General features: G+C 42.7%; 1 protein-coding gene across 6 annotated transcripts in view; it reads right to left on the reverse strand.

Moving 5' to 3' along the window:
* Positions 1-18727, reverse strand: part of TUBGCP3 (tubulin gamma complex component 3) — a 105119-nt gene that overhangs the window by 73105 nt on the left and 13287 nt on the right. For all 6 annotated transcript variants that reach the window (XM_031007164.3, XM_063697576.1, XM_063697575.1 and 3 more), the window contains 4 exons: positions 13306-13413; positions 8121-8188; positions 2622-2699; positions 1499-1716 (listed from right to left, as the gene is read on the reverse strand). In XM_031007164.3, the coding sequence (XP_030863024.2) occupies positions 1499-1716; positions 2622-2699; positions 8121-8188; positions 13306-13413 (472 nt within the window). The remainder of the gene's footprint in view (positions 1-1498; positions 1717-2621; positions 2700-8120; positions 8189-13305; positions 13414-18727) is intronic.

Raw genomic sequence — 18727 nt, forward strand, 5'->3', positions numbered from 1 at the left:
CAGGGTGCTCAATATGAAAAGAAACTGCAATTTTCAATTAACTGCTAAAGTATACAAACGTATAAAATCTAAGGCAAATGCATATTCAAGGTCAAGATGGCTTGTCAGCAATTTTGAGACTATGTCAAAGTTGTTTTTTGAAAAATGTAAGAACCTCATAGCTGATTTCTAATAGCGTCAGTTTTGACAGCTGCAACAAAAATATCACTTCCTGGGACTACAAAACACAAAAATGAGAACCTCAGCTGCTCTACAGTTTCCAGGTGCCAGAGCTTGGATTTAGTACTGGTGCAATACTGGGGGGGTTTATCCATAATCCACTCGTGAAGTAAGGAGAACAGGAAAGAACTGAAACAGTTCTTATTTTATTCCATTTTCATCAGGAGAGAAGTCAACAACATTCACTAAAACTATGTCTCTGGGCATAGTTCTAAATTTAAGAGGATGATTCTAAAAGACTTTCAGTTCAAAGTTCTCTATACAGATTTTTAATAGGATAATAATTCAAATTCTGAGGTATCAATGAGAATGTCAATTGATTCTCTGAGCTGGAACTTAAATTTTAGATTAAATGTGTCAAGTTCTGTTTTTAAATGCTTTGTGTTTTCTTTATAGAACACTAGACCCCATTGGTAATCCATATGTATAGAACACACATTCTGTTTTCGAGTATCTTGAACATAATTGTATAAATCACAAAATGATTTATAATTCTATTACACTCACATGGAAAACACCATTTATTTGATGCTAAAACCTTGGTCACTGTTTTTCTGGAAAAATGTCTACTTTATGATAATCCACTGTAATGCGATTTCCGGGAACCAACTACGGCAAAAAGCAAAGCCACCCGTTTATCTACATATAGGAAGAATGTGTAATTAAAAACAAAGAAAAACAAAGTTCCATCCACGAATGACAATGGCGCCTGCTTGATTCTCAGCTGTAAATCCTGTATTTCTTGAAAACATGCTTGGACCACATACATAAAACCTTCAGTTGTACATTCCTGCATTTCATCATCTTAATTCATATGCACTAAAATGTCACAATCCTTAAAGACCTCAGCACTCGAGGAAAGTTCAACCTTATTTTATTTTACTTAACAATTTACTAAAGAATCCAATGAGGAGAAAAACATACATCAATGAAGAGGCCACTATTCCCTAAGGAAAAATCTGAGCACACAGTCAGAGAGCCTCCAGATGAAGGGCTTTGCACAGGGTACTTCAAGCTCCTTCGTGATGGGCACTTCAGTGACAGGTGAGAGCTGGCCAGAGCTTGTGGATTACAAAGTGGAAGGAACTCCTGCTGTAGCATAGCTCTGAAGAGGAGTAACGCTCAGAGATGGAGTGCATCGGACACAGTGCCCAGAACACTGTCTGGCACGTATGAGGCCCCACTGATACTGTGGGTGAACACCAATGTCTGGTTAACAGCCTGCAGGCGTCTCTGTTTCTAACACATAGAGAATCTATACACGTCAGCGTGGCCTTACCCTGGGAGGAGAGATTGTGGCGCAGGCGCGGGGCCACTGAGGGCACACAGGCCAATGCTGCTGATGCCACTGCTGCCCACACTGCCGGAGCTCTGGGCTGACTGGGCACTCCGATCCTGGTAGCTCAGGGGAAGGGTCTGAGGCCTGGCATAGTAGTAAGGGGTTGAGTGGGCATCTCTTGGTAAGGCCTGAGCAAATAACGTAGCATAGCTAGAAACCTGAAAAGAGAAACACACTAAGAGCAGAGACAGGAAATTACAGAACAGTCTTCCCAAACCTAAAAAGGTCATTTATATTCAGATTTTCCTTCTATTTCTGTAACTGGATTTGGATCCCATACTTTATTAAACAATAAATTAGATGTTATGCTTTTGAAATATGCCTAAACTGATAAAGTTTTAGAAAATTTTCTGAACTCCAACAACTACTACATCATCTGATAACTAAACACTCATTCTGATCCAAGCAAACTGAAACTTAATTTTTTAAAGTTAGGCATTATTAAAGAATGACTGCCCTCTATATATTCGTATCTGTATGGTTTACAAGTATATTAATATATAATGATTGCTCAGACGAAGGCTTTAGCAATAGACAGAACTCTTTCACCCACACGCTTCAACCTCTTTGGGCTCCCACGTCTCTGGTGGGTACTTTATTATACCAGACTCTGGGGCACAGAGCACTGGAATCACTCTGACATACTGCAGGGGACAGACACTGAGCCTGGTGATGACAGGGTTTCACTGGCACAAAAGTAAAGAATGCTCATAACTGAGAGCATGAAAAACTCCTAAAGGGTCTTCTACTTCATAAAGAATTACCTATCAGTGCTGATATTAGTAACTTCACAAAGTAAACATTTTGAAAACTAACCATTTATTCTCTATTTAATCACCCATTGTTATGTCTGAATAACAAAATTCTGAAAAACATTATCAGGAAACCACACTGACTAAAAATGTCCTTAAAAAGAAAAAGGAAAAGAAATCTCTTGACCTTCCATGACCAGACAAGCTTGTTGCTTTCCTAGTATTATTTTCTTAGCTGCAGAAGCCATTTCCTATCAAAGTCAGCCAGGGTGTCCCGACGGACACGACGCTGCAAAGGCAAAGCCACTTACCTTGCTTGGCTGCCTGCGTGGGTCCTCACTGAGGCTCAGCAAGAGGTAGAGTATTGACCATTTATTTTTCAAAACTCCCTGTTTGGAAAAAAGTTAATATTAAAAGAACGATTTTATACTACTCTCCAGCCTTATTTTCCTCTTTCCTGAACTATATTTCCAAACTAGAAATGCATTTTAAAATTCACATAGTAACGTCAAATCTGACAATTCATAAGTATTTTCAACAGTGCCACCCATCCGAAGGCGGAAGCAAATGTCCTCATGCAACCAACAACCTTGGATCTTTCCTTCCCTTATTAACTAGCTCTAAAGTCCCCAACAAGAAAAGTTTTTTTAAGTTACCCTATTCCTGAATAACAGTATCATCTCCCCTGAAATAATTCTTATAATGTCCCCAAAACCATAATTATGAGACAAAGCCATCATAAAAACGTGAATTATTTTTTCCTTTATCAACATCCCATTTAAGCCACAAGCACAAGTTAGTCTCAGCATCATGTGTACCTAAAATCAAGATGTAGGTCTGGGCCGGGAACAGGGGCTCACGCCTGTAATCCCAGCACTTTGGGAGGCCAAAGCAGGAGGACCACTTGAGGTTAGGAGTTCGAGACCAGCCTGGCCAACATGGCGAAACCCCATCTCTACTAAAAACACAAAATTAGCCAGGCGTGGTATCATGCACCTGTAGTCCCAGCTACTCGGGAGGCTGAGACATGAGAATCGCTTGAACCTGGGAAGCAGAGGTTGCAGTGAGCTGAGATTGCACCACTGCAATCCAGCTGGGAGACAGAGCAAGACTCCGTCTCAAAAAAAAAAAAAAAGTGGGTCTGAAGCACTTAGCTGTCAAGATAACCAACCCACAGGTTTCTATGCAAGGGTTATCATACAGATTTCATTAATTTCCAATTGTGTATCACACCAGTCTGATTCGCAAACATAACAGCAGCCAAACCTCAGTATACTCTATTCAGACAGCCTTACCTTTTGCATGCACATATAAGTACCTTTATTTACACAACAAATTATGGGATGATTGCTTATATTATGTAAACTCTCCATTACATAAAACATTCTCTGAAAGTTTCTTTTAAAAGTAAGCTCATCCCAGGTATTTAAATTACTGTCTAACTTTAAAAAATTGGTTGACATAGGCTTTTTCAGAAACTCAACTAATCCCCAGCCAGGGCCACGGGGATAAGAAACAGACCCAGCCCTGATGGAGTGTGTCTCATCACAAGCAACAGACAAGTGGGCAGATGCAACGTGACAAATGGCACTTCACAGCTCACAAAAGGGCTTCTGGAGGAGACTCGAGTCTCCTAGAAAGATGGACCGTGTAGAGGGAGGGACAGGAACAGTGAACACAGCAACCTGACAAAGGCCAGGAGTCAGGAGGGAAGCTGACATCGGAATGAGGCCTCCACACTGCACCAAGAAACTTGGATTTGGAGGTAAAGACAACAGCAGGAAGCCTGCGAAGGACGTCCTAGGCAGAGGCACCATCACCACACAAGTGACGAACATGCTGGAGGGGACAACATGAGAGGAAGACCGCTGTTATCTGGAGGGAGATGCAAGCAGCTGAATGCAATGCAGTGAGCCGAGTGTGTGCTCAGGCATGTGTCCCCGGTGAGTCCCTGCAAGCCAGCAACAGGGGCCCATGAGGCTCAGGCACTCAGGCCCAGGACCAAAGAGCCAAGCTGCCGCCAACCTTTAGCTCTTTCCACACATTAAATCCTGTCATCGTCACAACCACACTATGACAGGGCTTATTCTCTTCATGCCATAAATGAGAGAACAAAGGACAGCAAATCTGAATAACTCACCCAAATCACAGAGCTACATGCAGAGTTCAAACCCAGGTCTGCCCAACTCCAAAACGGACAAACGAGAGATATAGCTGGGGAGTCAAGATGACACTCAGGTTCTCATGGGGGGCAAGATCAATGGTGCTGTCATTCACCAAAAGAGAGAACATAGAAGAAAGAGCAGGCAGCGTGCGGGTGGATGCGAATGGACGCCCAGAGGGGTGGAACAAGACGCAACACTTCCTTCAGCTCAGAGGATGCCAAGTTGTGAGTCCCTGTGGGAGTTTCCAGGAAGTCTCTGAGTCAAATGACCGGTAGATGAAGGGAAAGACGGCAGGAAATGTTCTACCTTTGCACTAAGAAAACGCTAGGTTAAAAATCTCAGATTATATTTTAGCAAAGATGTATCTGAGGGTGAAGGGTGGAGAAATTTCAAAAATGAACAAAATTATGCACCAAAAACTTAGCAAGTGACATAAAGGAGGAGGCAGCATTTTTTAACTATAAAAAGAGCAAGTATAAAACACCCAGGATCTCTTCAGTCTACTGAAAACCATTTGATACGAAGGTGTGGAAGGAAACAGGGAAACCACAGGAGACAGTGAGGCAGTCTGGGAACACCACCAGCAACACTACCAGCCAGGAGCAACTATGGGAATACCACCAGCCAGGACCCACTAGGGAACACCACCAGCCAGGACCCACTAGGGAACACCACCAGCCAGGACCCACTAGGGAACACCACCAGCCAGGACCCACTAGGGAACACCACCAGCCAGGACCCACTAGGGACCACCACCAGCCAGGGCCTACTAGGGAATACCACCAGCCAGGACCTACTAGGGAACACCACCAGCCAGGACCTACTAGGGAACACCACCAGTCAGGGGCCACTAGGGGAACACCAAGAGCCAGAAGCCACTAATGACCCTGAGACCAGAGAGATCAGGCTGGAGACAGCAGCTGCAGGGTCCAGGAGGGCCCAACACAGGGCAGGGACTGCCCTCAGGAGCCGTGGGCACAGCTACGCCACTGACAAACAGCTGCCCAGCAGCAGGGGAGATGAGTTTAGTGTCACCCCTCTCCCAACTCCAGACTCACCCTGGAGCTTAAGCCAGCTCCAGCTGAAGCCAACCGGGAGACACACAGCGAGAGGCCAGGAGTATAATCTGCCAGGCCTGGAGAGCACAGAGTGGGCAGGAGTGGGTAGAGGAGGGATCTGGCGGAGGAAACCAGATCGTTCCCACCACTCTGGCAGTACAGATGCTTTTAACCATCCGAAATCACTTCAGACATGCCACCTCAGACTCTGAACTACAGGACCGCAAGTTCAGATACAAAACTTTTAAAACTGTGCACAAACTGAATTGTACGTGAAGAAAGTCTTATCGGGACATGGTAAGATCTAGAGGAACACCAAATAAACATCTTCGCAAAGCAGCTGTTTAGTGCCCAGCACAAGAGCTGATCTCAGCTTTCCCGGCACTGCCACACCAGAACACCCGTCATCAACAGGGCACCACCTACCATGCCGCCACAGCACCTGCACGCTGTTCCCTGCCCTCGAGGCCACAGTCCTGCCCGGGCAGTGCAGATGCACAATGTTCTAGTTCTACTCCCCTCATAAGCCACCCTCCCCCTTCAGACTTTCCTGCTCAGCCATGCTTCAAACCCAGCTCAGGAACACCACAGCACTCTACTCCCGTCTCCACGTCAACCTGGACCCTCCTTCCACTCCGGACTCCTTCCTCTAGGTCTAACAACAACAAGAGCAAACATTCGACTGCACCTTTGACCTTTCATCCCCATGGTCTGCACAGCACACCCACACACGGGGCCCTAACTAAGACAAGATAAAAAATTAGGATCAACAACCTTCACACTTCTGCGGAGCCATTTTTAGCAAAATGATGGAATAGCTACTAACCCGAATCTACTATTCTACTTTGTTTAATCGTTGGTCTTATACTATTATTTCCTAGTATTTTTCATCATGTTTCAGTCATGCAATGAAAAAGCCAAGCAAGTCAGTTTTGGGGGCGAGCCCTAGGGAGCAGGCCACTATTTAAAACATTGATATTTAGGAATAAACATTCAGAGCTCCAAACAAAATTTTGGAAAACAACCATTTTAAGTCACAAAGTGTCTAAATAGGGCCAGGTGCGGTGGCTCACGCCTGTAATCCCAGCACTTTGGGAGGCCGAGACGGACAGATCACGAAGTCAGGAGATCGAGACCATCCTGGCTAACACGGTGAAACCCCATCTCTACTAAAAATACAAAAAAAAAAAAAAACAAATTAGCCGGGCATGTTGGCGGGCACCTGTAGTCCCAGCTACTTGGGAGGCTGAGGCAGGAGAATGGCGTGAACCCAGAAGGCGGAGCTTGCAGTGAGCCCAGATTGCGCCACTGCACTCCAGCCTGGGGCACAGAGCAAGACTTCGCCTCAAAAAAAAAAAAAAAAAAGTATCTAAATATGTTTTCATCCAATGGCTAATATTAACAAATACAACAGCTTTTACTAGATGAAATCTCCCTTTGGGAATCTTGGTAAGGCTAAGAATCTGGAGAAATATGGTATCCAATAAGCAAATCTTTTTAACATACAGTGTGTAGAAAATGGTTTTAAAAATGGAGAAAGATTTAAGAAAAGCAAATGATACAGCAGTTTGAAATAATTTGCCTGGAAATGAATGGACAAAAAAGGTTCCTATTTCTTACTCTGTAAACATTACAAAGATAATATCACAAATATTATGGAAAAAAGCATGCTTAAAACAGTGAATCCAAGTCAAACAATTAAGGAATCAAAATGGGCAGCAAATGAACTAAGCTTGTTTCAAGAGCACAATATAACAACAGAGGAAGACTCAAAATAAAAGAGTTTAATTACTAGCAGCATTAGGCCTGACTCAATCATTTTCACTGTGTAACACTAACAGTATTTGTTGCGCAAAGCACTAAACCTCTCTAGATTCACTTTCTTCTCCATAAAAGGAAAGAAAGCGGGATGAACTAAGTTCCTTTATAGTCAGAAATCACAAAAATCTCACCCTATGATTCAATTAATGTATTGGTATACAGGCTGCCAAAATCTTTTATCAAAATACAAGGCTGGGCTTGGTGGCATGCACCTGTAGTCCCAGCTACTTGGGAGGCCCAGGCAGGAGGATCACTTGAGCCCAGGAGTTTGAGACCAGCCTGGGGAACACAGCGAAGCTGCGTCTCAAAAGAAAAAAAAAGGTTAGAAAAATCATTCATTTTCAAGTATCAATATCCAACCACATTCAAAATCAATTTTTTCATTATTCACTATGGCAGTACAAATTATGACCCAATGAATAAAGTTTATCAGTCAGATAAAGTTTAGCTATTATATGAAGATAAGACTTCTACCAATGTGCTTCCTCCCAGCAGTGTAATTAAGCGACTACAATAAAAACTCACACATTCTGTTGACTTTCCCAGTGCAGCTCCATTCATCTTTATAAGCAATTTAGCATTAAATCCAGCTAAAACTTCTAATACTGAAGCTCACACAAAAAAAGCAAATGCTATCTATAATTAAAAGCAATTACCAATTATAGAAAAGTTTAATATGATACCACAAAAAACATTCAAAGGTTCCTATACCACTCATCATATCCTCAACAATGAGTGCAATGACCTCCAGAATTCTGCACTGTACCTGTGAATGAAGTTTTCTGTGGAGTTCTGAAAATAATGCAGCATCTGCTTCTCTTCGTTGTCGAATAACTGAAAAGACAGAAAGAAAATAAGTGTGGTAATTACAAACACCAAAATTCATTCTTATGATACTATTTCACCTACAACACCATAACTCGCAAGTGATGAATTCAGAGTCAAAAGTCACTGTCAAATTAGATGATGAGCAACTTTTAAGCTCTATGAATCTGATCAATTCATCTAACCTCCCTGACGTTTGTAAAGTACGGAAAATATTAGGCTGGGATCAAAGAGTTTATGTGAAAATTAGGTAAAGTAATAGAAATAATGGGATTATTTACAGTCCATCTACAAATATTAATAAACAGTAAGGCAAACTATGGTCACTGTAACCAGTTAACAGTGGTCACCTGGAGGTAGGGATGGAAAGTGAAAATATTAGGAATCCTGAATCCAAGGGCAGTAAGTTAAGTACAATATTCATGGTCATTCATTCCACTTGGAAACTACATATCCTAAACATTTTTGTTAAGATACACAGCAGGCTGGGCGCGGTGACTCACGCCTGTAATCCCAGCACTTTGGGAGACCGAGGCAGGTGGATCACAAGGTCAGGAGATTGAGACCATCCTGGCTAAGACGGTGAAACCGTCTCTACTAAAAAACACAAAAAATTAGCTGGGTGTGGTGGCGGGCGCCTGTAGTCCCAGCCACTTGGAAGGCTGAGGCAGGTGAATGGCGTGAACCCAGGAGGCAGAGCTTGCAGTGAGCCGAGATCACACCACTGCACTCCAGCCTGGGTGACAAAGTGACACTCTGTCTCAAAAAAAAAAAAAAGATACACAGCAATGTTTCATCTTGTTTTAGTATTAAATGTCATAATCACTGTTTCAAAATAAAATTCAAAATAGCTTATTAATTTTCATCCACCAATTCATTTGATTAACAAATGTCTTTGGCTGTTCCAGCTACACTTACAAATTATCTGAAAGCAGTTGCAGCGAATGAGAAGTTCATTCTATGTTCTGTTCCATGAAGGAGGAGAAGCCGCGGTCGTATTGGCTTCCCTGGGGGAAGAGAACCTACTTTGCTCACATTTACAACACTGCAAACATCACCTGTGCACAGGTGCCTCTCAAAGAAGCTGTTACACCCACTACAAAGGTGCCACTTTCAAAGGCTAACTTATAACTTCAATACTCTCTAATGAACCTTTGTATGTATCCCATTTTAGTAGTATGACTTTATAAAAAGCTCATCAGCCAATCACATTTAGCATTAAATGTTCTAATTCATCTGTACAAAGATAATGACTGACTTTACAGCCAACCCCATATTCTTCAGCTAAAAAAGGATCTTGGTATGAAGCACATACCAGAGATTACATAATCTAATCGTAACTGTACATTCAACTCTTCCTATATGGAAAAGGAAAGCTATCTTAAAATATACTATGTAAAGTGCATTAAACAAAATGAACGCAATTAAAATTTAATATAATTTACTGTATTTACAACATATAAATAGACTCAAAATACAACCATGAAATCAAGCAAGTGACGCTCTTTCTATAGAATGAGATTGGCACTAATTCATACATGCACTACAGTCACAGCACAATAAAATAAGAATAAAAATGAACACATAGTATTTACAAAATAAGTGATGTTTCTCTATTAAATTGATTCTCTATTAAATTTTAGCACATCTCCAGTTACAATGTACCCCACCTGCCAGTGTGGAAAATGTTTTGTCACACATGATGACTTTTGCAATTTGTTTCAATATAAAACATACTAGCACTTTATATTTGAGGTCGGTTATATCGAATGGAAAATTAACTTTTCCATATTATTCCAAAGAGCAGAGCTACCATAACTCAACTAATCTATCAATAACTGTAATCAAATTTCAAATGTCTAAGCATTCATAAAACATGACAAATTAACAGTGCCTATCACAGGAAAGGACTATAGGTGCTGAAGGAGGTGGTGCTCACTGGAGGGTCCCAAGAAGAGTTGGGGACACCTGCTGGGGACACCCCAGAGGCACCTGAGTCAGTCAATACACAACATGCCTTAATCTCAAAACACGACACCCACAGGAAACACAAACTCTACACTGCTGCAGTTTTCTTCTTTAAAAGGAAAATCCCAGATTCCCTCTAATATCCACTGCAACAAAGTAGCTGTCAGTTCTTTACGAGTTTAAACAAACTTTATTTTTAGCTACTATGACACACTTATAGTAGTATGTTTAAATACGTGTAATATGCTCACCACGAGGCCATGAAATGTAACTTTGTAAAGGAAATGGTCTGTTTATCACAGTACCTAATTGTTGGAGTCTTCAGTAATCATCTAAAATGTGTAAAATGGTTTAGGGTTCAAGAGGAGAGTATAGTGTTCTTATGTTGTTATATAGACATTGAGGAAAATAAATTTTAATATGTTAACAGCAGTATAAATACCCCATTTTTATTCCCCATCTTAAATAATACATGCACACTCAGCAACACCAAAGCTCTGCATCGTAACAGCAGATGGATCATTTCAGACTCCCACTGCTCGTCCAGCCCTGAACAGGCAAAAGCACTATGTCTAGGTGAAGTACTCTGGGTCACACCCTCAACTCTACCCAGAACTGACTCGCCATCCAGTGCAGTCACACAGGTCTAAAGTGGGACCTCCACAGACCATGGGCCAAACACAGTTCATAATGCAACAGCCAGGGGTGGAAAACTGTGCCACGCAGGACTTCTAGAAGGTGTTATCACTAAGACCCAAGGCCAAATGGACTTCTAGAAGGTGTTATTACTGAGACCCACGGCCAAATGGGTTTCTAGAAGGTGTTATCACTGAGACCCAAGACCAAATGGACTTCTAGAAGGTGTTATTACTGAGACCAAAGGCCAAATGGGCTTCTAGAAGGTGTTATTATTGAGACCCAAGGCCAAATGGGTTTCTAGAAGGTGTTACTACTGAGACCCAAGGCCAAATGGGCTTCTAGAAGGTGTTATCACTAAGACCCAAGGCCAAATGGACTTCTAGAAGATGTTACTACTGAGACCCAAGGCCAAATGGGCTTCTAGAAGGTGTTATCACTAAGACCCAAGGCCAAATGGACTTCTAGAAGGTGTTATTACTGAGACCCAAGACCAAATGGACTTCTAGAAGGTGTTATTACTGAGACCAAAGGCCAAATGGGCTTCTAGAAGGTGTTATTATTGAGACCCAAGGCCAAAAGGGTTTCTAGAAGGTGTTACTACTGAGACCCAAGGCCAAATGGGCTTCTAGAAGGTGTTATCACTAAGACCCAAGGCCAAATGGACTTCTAGAAGATGTTACTACTGAGACCCAAGGCTAAATGGGCTTCTAGAAGGTGTTATCACTAAGACCCAAGGCCAAATGGACTTCTAGAAGGTGTTATTACTGAGACCCAAGGCCAAATGGACTTCTAGAAGGTGTTATTACTGAGACCCAAGGCCAAATGGGCTTCTAGAAGGTGTTATCACTGAGACCCAAGGCCAAATGGACTTCTAGAAGATGTTACTACTGAGACCCAAGGCCAAATGGACTTCTAGAAGGTGTTATCACTGAGACCCAAGGCCAAATGGGCTTCTAGAACGTGTTATTACTGAGACCCAAGGCCAAATGGACTTCTAGAAGGTGTTATTACTGAGACCCAAGGCCAAATGGACTTCTAGAAGGTGTTATTACTGAGACCCAAGGCCAAATGGGCTTCTAGAAGGTGTTACTACTGAGACCCAAGGCCAAATGGACTTCTAGAAGGTGTTATTACTGAGACCCACGGCCAAATGGGCTTCTAGAAGGTGTTATTACTGAGACCCAAGGCCAAATGGACTTCTAGAAGGTGTTATCACTAAGACCCAAGGCCAAATGGACTTCTAGAAGGTGTTATTACTGAGACCCAAGGCCAAATGGGCTTCTAGAAGGTGTTATCACTAAGACCCAAGGCCAAATGGACTTCTAGAAGGTGTTATTACTGAGACCCAAGGCCAAATGGGCTTCTAGAATGTGTTATTACTGAGACCCAAGGCCAAATGGACTTCTAGAAGGTGTTATTACTGAGACCCAAGGCCAAATGGGCTTCTAGAAGGTGTTATCACTAAGACCCAAGACCAAATGGACTTCTAGAAGGTGTTATTACTGAGACCAAAGGCCAAATGGGCTTCTAGAACGTGTTATTATTGAGACCCAAGGCCAAATGGGTTTCTAGAAGGTGTTACTACTGAGACCCAAGGCCAAATGGGTTTCTAGAAGGTGTTACTACTGAGACCCAAGGCCAAATGGGCTTCTAGAAGGTGTTATTACTGAGACCCAAGGCCAAATGGGCTTCTAGAAGGTGTTATTACTGAGACCCAAGGCCAAATGGGCTTCTAGAACGTGTTATTACTGAGACCCAAGGCCAAATGGACTTCTAGAAGGTGTTATTACTGAGACCCACAGCCAAATGGACTTCTAGAAGGTGTTATCACTGAGACCCAAGACCAAATGGACTTCTAGAAGGTGTTATTACTGAGATCCAAGGCCAAATGGGCTTCTAGAAGGTGTTACTACTGAGACCCAAGGCCAATGGACTTCCAGAAGATGTTATTACTGAGACCCAAGGCCAACATCTACTCCACTTGGACAGTTTAACGGGGAGGCCCCAGCAGGGAAATGCACTGACCTTTGCACAGGCCTCTTTTCTAGGCCAACTGAAAAGCACCACTGCGTTTGGCTTATACAGCCCAGAGAACTGTAAGGATGAAGAGCTGGCCACCTGGAAAAACCACCTTTCAAACAGGACAGCTCATGTGTGGCGGCTCATTACTCAGAGCCGAGCTTCCCCTCAGACTCTTCAGAGGTCAAGCAGGGTGGCAGAGCCCTGCCAGGGATAATCAGATAACCTACTCACCAACCAAAAGCTAACAAATGGAAAGCTTTCTTCTCTAAGGTGCCAGGATTTGCAAAAGCTTTATGCACCATCCCAGAATTAAACATTCTAAAGTATTATGTTCTAATAGTTCTGACTCTACAACAGAATTGACTTGTCCTTATTTTGTACCAGTATTAAAATGCGCTTGGGAACTACATACACACCTACGCACATGCATACATACATTTGCTTAAGCTCTGACAAGTTTAAGAATCCAACACATGACATTTAAGAAAAATACGTACGCTCTTTCTTGATTTTTTCAGCTACTAAAAATTCATCTCTTTCAACAGTTGGGGCGAAGTTGCTGCCAATCACCCGCACAGCATACTGGAACTGCTGGGCTACATCAGCTGAAAGGCAAACAAAAGGATGTGGATTGTTACCAACCAGGTTACGTTCTGGTCACCCGAAGCTTCCAGTTCAAGACAGTGAACTAGTAATAACATCTATCTTCCACCTCCCCAAGGTCTTAACTGAGAGGACAGAAAAGCTATTAAGAAATCAAAACAGAATGAATGAATGAAATAAGAGTTCAATAAAATAAGAATGAGAACAGTAACACACCAGAGAGTCTGAAAAATCCTAGATGACAAAAAACAAACTGGCTCAGTAATCACGAAAAGAAAAGGAACAGAAAGGGTCAAATCCCAACACATGAACAAGAGGAGGAGGCCGGGTCAGGAGAGCCTCTGAGAAACTCCCGGGTCAACACACACAAAAAGCCAGAAGCAGGTCACTCAACAGTCAAAATAGAGAGTTAATTTACATTTGCACCTCTAGATGAAGATGACAGCTTAAACGCATGTGCCTCTACTTCCTTCAAAAACACCATAAAATTCAGGATAAAGGAGTTTTTAAAACTAAAAGCATAAACCAACAAGGACAAAGAAAACAAGGCAGAAAGGAATCAGAGAGAAGTCAAAAAATGTGAGAAGCTGGACTGCAGATGGATGTGTGGTAACTGATTCAAGAGGACAATGAAACCTGAACACTAAATGTCCGTCAAGTTAAGAATGGGGAGAGGGGAGTGGGAGGAACAAATGTCAAGAAGAAATAACAGTTCCCACTGCAGAGCCCAGGCAGGCTCAGGAAAGGAAGGAACTGGATACTCTCAGGATGCAGAAGCAAGCAGGGCTGAAGGGGGAGACCTGGCTGCAAGCTTGGATGGAAACAGACTCCTGGGTCCTCCACCCAATCCCACGCTGCCAGACAACCACCGAGACCTGCCCAGCAAGCCTGGTCTGGATGGACACTAGGGTGGCCCCGGTCCCTAAGTAAAGGTAACAGACAACTCAGGGATCCCCAGTCCTTCCCAGAACTCCAGGATGCACAATTTGTCTATGGGAAAACTGATCAGCCCAAGAGAAAAGAGAGACAGATGGTGATGAGTGGGGATCCCCAACAAGCACACGGGTCTTTGTCAAATTCAGACAGACCACAGAGATAGTGCAGATCTGGTTCCAATCACCATATTAAAGAAAATATCACAAAAAATGAGTCACATGAAACTTTTGTTTGCCCAGTGCATCTAAAAGTTAGGTTTAATATACTGTGGTCTATTAAGTGTGGAACAGCATTATGTCTAAAAAGAAAAAAATATATACACACCTTAATTCAAAAATACTTTATTGCTAAAAAATGCTAACAATCATCTGAGCCTTCAGCAAGTAGAAATCTTTTTGCTGGTGGAGGGTCTCACCTTGATGTTGATGACTACTGACTGACCAGGGCGGTGGTTGCTGAAGGCTGTGGCAATTTCTTAAAATAAGACAACAATGAAGTTTACCACGTCGATTGACCCCTCCTTTCGTGCTACTTCTCTATAGCATGTAATGTTGTTTGATAGCATTTTACCCACAGTAGAACTTCTTTCGAAACAGAAGCCAGTCCTCTTAAACCCTGCCACTGTTTTATCAACTAAGTTTATGTAATATTCTAAATTCTTTGTTGTCATTTCAACAATGTTCACAGCACTTCAGCAGGAGTAGATTCCCTCTCAAGAAACCACTTTCTCTGCTCATCGACAAAAAGCACCTCCTCATCCCTTCACATTTTATCATGAGATTGTGGCAGTTCAGTTACCTCTTCAAGATCCTCTTCTACTTCTCTTGCTATTGCCACCACATCTGCAGTTCCTTCCTCCACTGAAGGCTTGAACCCTCAAAGTCATCCATCATGGCTGGAATCACTTTCTTCCAAACTCCTGTTAATGCTGACAATTTGACCTCCCATGAATCACAAATGATCTTAATGGCATCTAGAATGATGAATCCTTTCCAGAAGGTTTTCAATTTACTTTGCCCAGATCCATCAGAGGAATCACTATCTATGGCAACTATAGCCTTATAAAATGTGTTTCTCAAGTGATAAGATTTGAAAGTTGAAATTACTCTTTGGTCCATGTTCTGCAGAACAGATGCATGTTAGCAGGCATGAAAACAACTCCAGGTGCATTCTCAACGAGCAGTAAGGAATCTTTTTCTGAGCAGTAGACCTTAATAGGAGGCTTAAAATATTCAGTAAACCATGCTATAAAAAGATGTGCTGTCATCTAGGCTTTGTCGTTTCATTTCTAGAGCACAGGAAGAGTAGATTTAGCATAACTCCTAAGGGCCCCAGGATTTTTGGAATGGTCAACAAGCACTGGCTTCAACAACTTCAGTCACCTGCTGCATTAGCCCCAGACAAGAGTCGGCTTATTCTTTGTAGCTCTGAAGGAAGGCACTAACTTCTCCTCCCTAGGAATGAAAGTTGGCGTCTTATTAGACGTCAATAAGATGGCGTCTTATTCCAATAGAAGGGTGTTTCACTTACACTGAAAATCTGTTGTTAGTGTAGCCACCTTCCCCAATGATCTCAGCTAGATCTGGATGACTTGCTGCAGCTTCTCCATTAGCAGGTGCTGCTTCACCTTGCATTTTTATGTTATGGAGACAGCTTCTTTCCTTCAATCTCATGAACTAAAAACCCCTGCTAGCTTCTAACTTTTCTTCTGCAGCTTCCTCACCTCTCTCAGCCTTCACAGAATTAAGGTCTTGCTCAAGATTAGGTTTTGGCTTAAAGGAAAGCTGTGGCTGGTTTGATCTTCTATCCAGACCACTCAAACTTTCTCCATATTAGCAATAAGGCTGTTTCAATTTATTACTCTTGTGTTCACTGGAATAGCACTTGTAATTTCCTTCAAGAACTTTTCCTATTCAATCACAACTTGACTAACTGGCATAAGTGGCCTAGCTTCTCGCATATCTCAGCTTTTGGCATGCCTTCCTCACCAAGCTTAACCATTTCTAGCTTTTGATTTAAAGTGAGAGGCATGTGACTCTTCATTTCACTTGAACACTAATTTCTTTTTTTATTATTATTTCTTCTAAAACACAAAAAGCGGGATACATGTGCAGAACGTGCAGGTTTGTTACACAGGTACACGTGTGGCAGGTCTGTTACACAGGTATACGTGTGCTGTGCTGGTTTGCGGCACCTAATGACCCATCCTCTAAGTTCCCGCCCCTCACCCCCCACCCTCCAACAGGCCCTGGTGTGTGTTGTTCCCCTCTCTGTGTCCATGTGTTCTCACTGTTCAACTCCCACTTATGAGTGAGAAGGTCGTGTTTGGTTTTCTGTTGATCACTAATTTCACTTAAACAGTAAGAGGTCACTGTAAGGCTATTAACTGGCCTAATTTCAATATTGTTGTGACTCAGGAAATAGGGAGGCCTGAGGAGAGGGGGTGAGACAGGGAACAGCTGGTCGGCAGAGTAGTCAGAACATACACAACACTTTTTTATTAAGTTTGTGCACTTCATGGCACCCCAAAACAATTACAACAGCAGCATCAAAGATCACAAGTTACACATCAACGTAACAGATATAATAATCATGAAAAAGTCTGAAATACTGTGAGAATTTCCAAATATGACACAGAGATACAAAGTGAGCACATGCTGTTGGAAAAATGGTACCTAAAGACTTGCCCAACGCAGGGTGCCAAAAACTTCCAATTGTCAAATAACGCAGTATCTGTAAAGGACGATAAGATGACGTGTGCCTGTCCTCCACAAGGAAGCTCAGCACTGGGCAAATGCTGCCCTAGCCAAGACCTTCCGACAACTCCACTCTTAAAGATGAAAAGAACAGGTATCGCCAGATACCTGAGGGCATCATCTAAAACAAAAAGGAGACAAACACAAGAAGGAAAAAAGGAAACTCTAAGAAAAAGTAACAACGTAGGAAATAAGAAAATGGGGGCAAGATGTACAAAAACAAAGAAGCTATAATGGCCTACGAGATTAGACATAAACACATCCATGAAACAAAACAGTATGCCATAAATTCAAAGACAAGCTCTTGAATATTAAAAGTATGAAGGCAGATGTTTTTTAAAATAAGTAGAAAGCTTGTATTTAAAGTTGAAGAAGTCTCTCAAAAACTAAAACAAAAAGGCAAAAAGATGGAAATTAAGACAGCCAAGACAAGGAAATCACCAGATCAGGCCAGGCAGAAGTGGGGAGGGAGAAACCTGGAGTGGAATAAATGTCCAAAGAAGTCATACAAGACAGAAAGGATGAGAAGGGAAGGGCCTTGGAAGTTACATGGTTCACAGCAACTGCCTCAGCCCCAGGAAAAAATCCAGGCTCTCATCTCTGCAGAGGCAAACTCCCAATCTGAGGAACTCCCACCCTCAGTACAAGGGATCTGGGAGAAGAATGTTCCCCACTACAATCTCAGCAGCAAAAGAACGTCAAGGGTCAGGAAGAAATCTTTCAGAAAGCCTCCAGTACAAGGGATCTGGGAGAAGAATGTTCCCCACTACAATCTCAGCAGCAAAAGAACGTCAAGGGTCAGGAAGAAATCTTTCAGAAAGCCTCCAGTACAAGGGATCTGGGAGAAGAATGTTCCCCACTACAATCTCAGCAGCAAAAGAACGTCAAGGGTCAGGAAGAAATCTTTCAGAAAGCCTCCACCTTCCAAAAGCAATCACTTCAATAAGTGGATTGGAGCTGGTGCCAGGGTGAGAGAGCCTGCCAGTCTGCCCAACTTCTATGACTCTAGAAGTCAAGTTACCAGTAGATACCTCCAGATCCCCCCACCCCCACCACTGAGTGCTGGGCCCAGTTCAACCCGGGATGCAGAGGAGCAGCCCAACAGGGCAGTGCCCAGCTGCATCTGCCAGCAAAAGCCAACACTGTTCTCCATCCTAGGAAGGAAGTGGAACTATGAGTGGCACCTGGAAATTCAAGTGGGCACTCTGAGCTCAGTGTGGCTTCCTCCGCCCAATCCACAGAGAATCTTTAAGGGAGCACTCTGAGCTCACAGTGTGGCTTCCCCTGCCCAATCCACAGAGAATCTTCAAGTGGGCACTCTGAGCTCAGTGTGGCTTCCCCTGCCCAATCCACAGAGAATCTTCAAGTGGGCACTCTGAGCTCACAGTGTGGCTTCCCCAGCCCAATCCATAGACAATCCAAAATCCCCAGAAATGTAAGGAAGGATTTAAGGAAGATATAAACAAAACCAGAAAAGTGGATCTAAGAAGAGCACTCTTGGTGAAACAGAAACTGAAGAATCCCTGAAAGATGTAAAGAAAACAAACAGGATTGACTTGAAAGAAGAAACTAGAGACAGAAGTCATCTCCATCAAGACAGAGTAAGCACACTCCACTACTGATG

Source organism: Gorilla gorilla, chromosome 14 (genome assembly GCF_029281585.2).
Source record: "Gorilla gorilla gorilla isolate KB3781 chromosome 14, NHGRI_mGorGor1-v2.1_pri, whole genome shotgun sequence".
Classification (NCBI taxonomy): domain Eukaryota; kingdom Metazoa; phylum Chordata; class Mammalia; order Primates; family Hominidae; genus Gorilla; species Gorilla gorilla.